Here is a 7935-nt window from a genome sequence, read left to right as displayed (position 1 = left end):
TCTATAAATACCTTTCCCTCTCTCACTCCCACCCTCTCTCACTGTCTCCCTCTATTGCTCATGTGGATGAGGCCCTCTCAGAGGGCTGAGGAATGACCCAGAAACTGGTGTACCAGTTAGGGACACTTCTGATTATAGTGTTTGTGCTAACCTCAGTACTGGAGCACCGCTTACAGAGATGTTTTCTGCAGACTGGCTCAAGGTTACATGCACCAGATTCAGTAGAGTTTGAGCTTTGCCACTCAACTATTTAGTACATAATGCAAATCATACAAGTTTACAGTCTCGTACAATAATAACAAAGTAATTAAGGTTTCCAACAATGAGCTGTGAATGCTTAATCTGATAGGCAAGTGGTTTCAAAGCAGTCAGCATTCCACTTAATGGACATCATTCATACTACAGTAACACAATTTAAACAAAGAAATCACAATTTACAAAAGTACAAAGAAAATGTGAATCATCCCATGATAGATGGAGACAAACAGTAAGAATACAATTAAATATTAAGTCAGCTGTGTAAAAAAAAAAGATTTATTTGATGCAAACTGTGTTTGGGTTTACTCACTTAAGACATCTCTCAGGTGTATCGGTCATGCTTCACAATCGCACAGCTCAGAACAACAACACTACATCATGGATGGCCTTGTATAGGCAGATGTACACGTTTGCCTCTATAGGACATCACACTTCAGATAAAAAGTTTAAAAACGTGACTGTGGCCGAAGCAGACATTCGAGACCAAAAGGAAAAACACTGAAATTATGTCATGCTCGATAGTAAAAGACATAAAAAGAATTCTTTTTTTTTGCTTGTTTGTTTTTTTTTTCTGTAGGAAAGACAGTAGATTACAGCAAATAAAGGCAAAAATTGAGTGATTTTGTAACATCAAACAAGTCTTCTGGCCAAATGTTTGAATAAAAAAAAAATTGACAAAAGTAATCCATCAACTCTTTTAAGCAGTGTGTTTATGTGTAATTAGTTAATTAGTTAGAACACTGAATACAGTGAACACATTTTTTGAGTAAATTTAAAAAAAAAAAAATCAAATGTGATGAAACTAAACCTCTTCCATTTCTGCACCCTTAAACCCAATTAACCCTTTGGTTTTTAGTTGAGCATTTGCTTCATCCACTTGTGAAGCTGAAAAACTTCACAGTTTCAGTTGGAGCCAATGCCTCTGCAGTTCACAGTTAATATGCTCTTTGATCATACAATAACGGTCTGAATCTCCACTTCCTCTGGGGAGGTGATGACATATTCTTCTTGCTGCTGCACCATCTGTATTCCCTCCTCTGCTGCTTCCTCTGTGGTAACCATAGTAACAGTTCCCTCTGTCGCCTCCACGGTACCTGCCGTGGCCAGAAGCGTGCCGTCACTGATGGCGGAGGCCAGCGTCATGGCCACCTGCTCTGTCAGGCTCTCAGGTGTAGCGATTGTGATGGTGTCACCGCAGTCAGAAATGGATGTGCCTTCCTCGTTCACAGACACATTTCTCACAATTATTTGGTGGCTGCCCGAGCCATGCGACTGGCTGACAATTTGCTGAACGACTTTCATGATCTGGTTTCCCATCTGGGAGGGAGACATTTGACAGAAATGTTAAGGGGGACTTTTTGATAGAGTCTAATCTAAATTACCTTTAGCTGGTAAATTTAGAATACGAGAGAGTTGTGTTTGTCAAGTTGATTTTCTCAAACGGTGCAGTTACTTTAACAATACAGATTTTCCCAATGTGCATACTGACCTCATTTTGGCTGTCTTGAATCAGAGTAACTTCTTCCTGTATTTCTTCTTCAGGTTGAGTCTGAAAGATTTGAAAGAAGCAAAATAATTGAAAAACAAACTTAGATGTAATTTCTATGTAAACCCTTTGAAAGAAATGGGAGAGATTCCTGCACTGAAATCCCTAAAAATACTCTGTGAATGTTACAAGGATTTCAAAAAGTAATAAATAATTAAGGATGCCCCAGTTCAAATTTTTGAGGCCAATTAGAGATTTCCAATAACTTGAAACACAATTAAGCAAAAACTGAACTCTGCATCTATATTTGATTAATCATGTAACATTTATTATTGTAACTATTCTAAATTTTAAAAAAAAACAAAAAACGTTATACACCAAATAATAACGGCAGATATACAAAGATATAACAATTTGTAAACTGCTGCTGTGAGCTGCTGTTAACAAGCTATTCATTTCTCTCTATATAGCTAACAACCATTTTGTTTCATTTTTTGATCTGTGCTACTGAAAACTCACATTGTTAAAATCACATTATTCCTCCTCTGCCTTTTAAGCTATTTTACAGGACAAGCTGTAAAGTCCAGAACAATTGCGCTGGACTTCCTGTGAAGATCTTCCATCTCGGCCCCTTAAAAAATTTATAAAATCACTGAGTAAGATGATGATTCGTAGCAAATATTCCTAAATATTTGCAGCTGCTGAGCAAGAGAATGTGTTCCTGCAATGAGCTGCTCCTCCATTTTCTTTTCAACAGATCTGTTTGCTGCTTCCCACCTTCTCCTCATGGTTGTGTATACACTCAGGAACATTTATATCAGCATAATTTCCATCAAGTAGCCTTGCCTGTCATTTTTGACAAGTAAAAGAAAACGGGAATTTCCACTGTGAGCTTTTTGCTTCCTCTATACTCAGGATAGACACCTGTCACATTCCCAGTTGCCAACATTATCCTCAATCTGTAGAGTATTTGCTCCTTCACTGCTAACATTTTCCTACTGCTTGCTGTGCTGTTATCACCAAGTGAACACAAAATTCATTCACTTGCTTTATCTAATCCTAATACAAGGGACCCATATCACAGTAGTAAGTGGAGGAATAAAACTCTGCAGGTCTCTTCTCATTGGTTTCAGAAAAAATCTCCACCGGTATTACGATTAAGACCAAGTTTCAGCTGATTACCATCTGGTAGAGAGTGACATAAGCACCCCAATAAATAACTGTTGCAAACATGTATTAAGTCAATAAATTACTATAAATGAAAAACTACATCAGCTTTTAGAATCCTTTTTGCCAACAACAGCTTTAATAAATTTGCATTTTCTCTTAAGCCTGATCCCAGTGTTGCTCCCACCTTTATAATATACTCCTGTGTGTCTGCCACCACTGAGGAGAACTCAACCAACACAGCATGAGGATCCTCTGAGATGATGGCCGTGGTGGGGAGGCTGTCCACAGAGACCTGCTCTTGTGTTCCAGCAGCTTGCTGCTCACTAGAATCTTCTCGATGGCAACCTCCTGGTGTAGAAACATGTTGTTAGTCTGTATGTGTCAATGCAGCACATTCTTGTTTTGTTAAGTCAAATTATGTTCATTACCCTGACCTTTAGCACGCATATGCCGGTTGAGAGTCCCATGTTCTGCAAAGCCCCGTCCACACTTTGGGCACTTAAAAGGCTTCTCTCCAGTGTGATGACGAATATGTCTCACTAGAGAGCCTTTTTCTCTGAAGCCTCTGAAGCAGAACTCACATACATAGGGTTTCTCATCACCATGTGTCCTTTGGTGCACTTGTAAGGCATTCTGGACAAAATTGAAAAAACAAAACTGTCATTTCAAAATAAATAGTATTCTGTATTGTTATAAAAACTGATGAAATACAAAGAATAACCTTAATACAAATCAGTGAAGATAAAGACATAAACCAGACACAAAGATATGTTCAATTAATACTGGTATTTATATCTACTTTACCTTGGTCTTGTACCCTTTGTTGCACCTTGTACAGTGGTATGGTCTTTCATCTGAATGAGCCCTCATGTGTTCACGTACATGTCCAATGGTTTTATACAGCTTTCCACACTCACCACACTTATATCGCCTCTCACTGACATGAACCTCCATGTGTTTCTTCAGTAGGTACCCCGTTAAAAACTCTTTGTGACATAGTGTACACTTAAAAGGTTTATAACCTGCATGAAGAGGAAAATAAAAAGAATATTTATTTTGCTAAATAAATAATCCTTCCACTACATAATGATTAGAATGCCACAGTAAAGCAATTAAAAATAAATAAAATTTCCACCCCATGTTATAGTCCTACATTCATTTTATATGTATACCCTATTAGATTCACTGATAATGAATACAAAGTGTCTTGGCTATATTTTGGTGTTTGTTGCAGGTTCACAATTATATTGTTCTCTTGCAGTAATGAAAATTTCAAAGATCCTCTAATTTTTCCTGTCCTGGATTGTAGTATCCAGAATTTTACTGGGATCCAGAACTATCTTTGAAAACATGTGAAGCCTCTTGGGAAAATCTCCTGTATTTTATTTGGCTCTGGCCATTTATTGTGGAGTAATATGCACATATAAACTGAAAATGTATATCGCACAGTGATGAAAATCCTTCCAAGTTCCTGAATCTAGATCGTTCCCAACATTTAATGTAATCCAGGTTAGACCAAGACCCATTCTCAGAAAAAATAAATACTGAAAATCTGTCTAGTAGTTTTTGATTCCCCTCCCCACCGAGCCATTGGGAGAAAGACATTTCAATCAAGCCAATGAACTACTGCTACTCAACAGAAAAACAACATGGAAATTCTGCTCTCTGATTCATTTAACTTGCATACATGGAAGGCTCCTTTACAGTCGTGGAAAAACCTCATCAATGCATGACTTACCTAAATGACCTTTAACATGAAAACGAAAATAATTTAAGCCCTTGAAGGATCGGTTACAGTGCGGACATTTATATAGTTTTGTGGATGTCCGTTCACCATTTCCTGCCTAAGAGAAAAACAAGTCTTTTAGGTTTTTAAATGGACCGAATTCTTTCAACACTACCTGCTATAGAAATTGATATTATCTTACAATCCATCATTGATTACAGAATCTACACACTGGTTATTCCCACCCCCAGCACTTTTCCACGTACCTCCTCCATCTCGACAAACTCTTCTTTAACTTGAATCTCAATGATACCCTGATCAGAATCAGGACGTTCAGAAATCTCTTTATCCATTTCTTCAATTGTCTGTGGGAGCTCCTCAACCACTGTTTCCTCTGTCTCCAGTGCGATGCCAGAGTTGATGATAGCCTGGCAGATGAGATTATCACCAGCTGCGGCTGCAGCATCCAGGGCTTCTGCCTGTGACTGCTCCACCACCACCTGTTCAAGGCCAAAGCAACCGGTCAACAGAACTCTTTGAACAGGAACAACAAGCTGAACTATTCTAGACTTGTCATGTGCGTCTTCACCTGCTGTTCCTGCATTGTTCCATCCACTTCCATTGTAAAATGAACCTGGCTGAGCACCTCTTGGGAACCGGCCTCTACAACACTCACAACAGCAGTCTGAGCCTCCACCATCTCCTGCTCCTCTGGCTGTTGCTCCACAACTACCACCTCTTGCTGGGCAGCTCCAGCAGCTTGATCGGCTCCAACTCCTTAAGTATTCACAGAAAATCAGTGAACTTTAATCAAAACATCCTGAACTGAGTTCTCAGAGTAGAAAAATAAAACCTCTGAATGTTTTGATAAACTGACACTCCCCTCTCCACTAAGAAAAGAAAAAGAAAGGAAAATCTGACCTTTCTGTTGCCCATCCTTGCTGACGAGAATTTCCTTATATTGAACAAAACGAATCTTTTCTGTGCAGGGAGTTAGAGCTTTAAGATGTCTTGTGAGAGCCCCTGATTCTCTGAAAGACTGACCACAAAGGGTACATCGGTACGGTCGCTCATCTGGAAAACAAAAGAAAAATGAAGTTTTGATTAGCTTTATTTTCTGAGAGGAAAACACAGAGAACAGCTGAAAATTACATGTCATCTCTTTTTAATATATATATTTTTTCTGCGCACCAGTATGACGACGGTTGTGGCGTATCAGGGAGCCTTTGGTACGGAATGAGGTTTCACATAGCTCACATGAGAAGTTCTTCTGGTCACTATGTGTTTTCATGTGTGTTTTTAAGATGTTTGCCTGTGGAAAGAAACAATAACAACAACTGTGAGAGCAAGAACAAATATGTACATTTAAAACAATTTACATTCTCTAGTTTAAAATTTATATAAATGAAAGGTATGACTCACTGTTTTAAATGTCTTGTCACAAAGGAAGCAAATGTAACGTCCATCTTGATTGACTTTATACGTCAGTTTGTCGCTGTCAGCACCATCAAATAAAAAACCTTCTGCACCATCAGACTGGTCAGTGACTTTCAGTGAGGCAGTTTTTTTCCTGCGACCTCTACCCAAAATACCACTGCTTTCATCTGAGTCAAAAAAAGATCAAATGGCAATTTAATGCACCATATAACATCGCATATATAAGACTGAATTCCAAGTATTTAAAAAAAAGAAAGCTGACTCAATGCCAATGCTACAGTTAATGTTAAAGCAACACTAGTAAACTGGCAAGTTAGCCCCCAACTAAAGGCTAATTCAGCATTCGCCTTGCATCCAATCTCTCTTCTGAGCCAGTAAGTGTCAGCTTTAAGTCAACTCTTGTCTTATCCTTTCCACTGCTATTTTATGTCTTTATTTTCCTTGCTTCTTCCAAAAAATGTCATCTTAAGGTTTCTTTGCTGAAACAGCCACAGTGCATGTACAAAACAAGTAGTGCGTAGTGTGAAGCAGCAGCTTTAACATGACACCCCAGGATAGGGGCAAAAAACATCCATTAAGTTTGTTTCTCAGCCTCAGGACTGCAGGACACCAATAGCTCCAGGAACATACATAATCGATATGAATATGCCATCAAAATAAGTCTAAAGTACAGAGTTTTAAGGTTGGAAAGTTATGTACTGTTGCTTCAACATATCAATTTATTGATAAAGAAAATCTTCAGCTACTTTCCCAAACAAAACATTTACTCATTTCAGCTACTAATATGTTTCACATACTGTAGGTTTTACTTACAGTACGATAACTTAAAAATAATAACAATCTGACAAGCAGTTGCACTTGCTTTAGCAGGAAACTATTAAGCTAATGAGTACAGTAAAAGGTAAAATAAATAAATGGCAGAATAATTCTTTTGACCCACCATTAGTGGTCTTCACTTGTTTATTTAGTGATGCATCCTCTGTTTTCACCTCTGATGAATACCTTCCGTTGTGTGCATTAACCTGGAAAATTAAAATACCATCATGTATTTTTTCCTCTAGAACTATCCTATTTCAAATGGTTCCTATTCATAACCCAGAGCTAGGTACCAACCTCCTGCCTGGCCTCCTGTTCAGCATCACGTGCCTCGTCGCGTTTGCAGCTCTGCTGCAACTTGTGCTGGATGAAAGCATCAAGAGTGGAAAACTCGGACTGACAACGTCCACACTTGTGCACATCATCTAAAAGCAAAGATGGGATTCAAATCAGCATGAGAAAACATGATCGATCATCTATGTTTTGCAAGCAACACTTTGTTTGGTACAAACTTTTAAAACACCACCACCTGCCTACACCCCAAAGCTGCGTAAATCCGAGGAAACACCGTAAGAAAGCTAATGTTGCTAATGGCACTTAGCTGCTAGCAACATTTCACGAAGGGGAAGTTAGCTAGGCCAAAATACTACAACCTATAAACATTTCAGGCTTGTTTTAGCTGGTCGGATAACTTACCGTCGTCACTCAGTGTAGCTTGAATAGTGATGGTCTCGTTGCCGTTCTTCGTTTGCTCCTTCTCTGTTTCTGCCGTATGATTATTTTCTACATTCATGTCGTTTGACTTCTCCGTCTCTGTCGCAACGCTGCATCTAGGAGGGAAAACATGGCGGATTTACGACCCCGTAGTCATAACAACAAAAGGGCGCGTGCATGTGTGTTATGATAAAGAGCAGAAAATAGTTAAATATGGATCGGTCTGTCGATAATGTTTTCATTTAGTTCGTTATAGTTTTATATTTGATTTTCAAATAAGAATTAATTAAATAAATTGAACACTGATCACAAAATCTACTGCTTTGCA

At 38.6% G+C, this 7935-nt stretch overlaps 1 protein-coding gene across 1 annotated transcript; it reads right to left on the bottom strand.

Annotated features, from left to right (window-relative positions):
- Positions 1 to 815: 815 nt before the first annotated feature.
- Positions 816 to 7713, bottom strand: e4f1 (E4F transcription factor 1). The gene is made up of 14 exons (XM_079252495.1): positions 7590 to 7713; positions 7191 to 7318; positions 7018 to 7099; positions 6063 to 6244; positions 5832 to 5952; positions 5562 to 5714; positions 5230 to 5417; positions 4907 to 5140; positions 4653 to 4758; positions 3719 to 3936; positions 3349 to 3547; positions 3099 to 3262; positions 1748 to 1807; positions 816 to 1575 (listed from the first exon to the last, which is right to left on the bottom strand). The coding sequence occupies exons 1-14, from the start codon at positions 7684 to 7686 to the stop codon at positions 1210 to 1212; spliced, it is 2298 nt and encodes a 765-aa protein (XP_079108621.1). The 5' UTR covers positions 7687 to 7713; the 3' UTR covers positions 816 to 1209.
- Between the last annotated feature and the right edge of the window lie 222 nt (positions 7714 to 7935).

Source organism: Telmatherina bonti, assembly GCF_933228915.1.
Source record: "Telmatherina bonti genome assembly, chromosome: 14".
NCBI lineage: Eukaryota > Metazoa > Chordata > Actinopteri > Atheriniformes > Telmatherinidae > Telmatherina > Telmatherina bonti.
Note: the sequence above shows the minus strand (reverse complement) of the source record. Positions and strands in the feature narration are given on the sequence as shown.

Coding starts and splice junctions, on each gene's coding strand:
- e4f1 (XM_079252495.1), bottom strand. CDS start 7,686: ATGAATGTAGAAAATAATCATACGGCAGAAACAGAGAAGGAGCAAACG. Junction 4,759..4,906: donor AGTTTGTCGAGATGGAGGAG/GTACGTGGAAAA, acceptor TTTTTCTCTTAG/GCAGGAAATGGTGAACGGAC. Junction 3,263..3,348: donor CCGGCATATGCGTGCTAAAG/GTCAGGGTAATG, acceptor TTTCTACACCAG/GAGGTTGCCATCGAGAAGAT.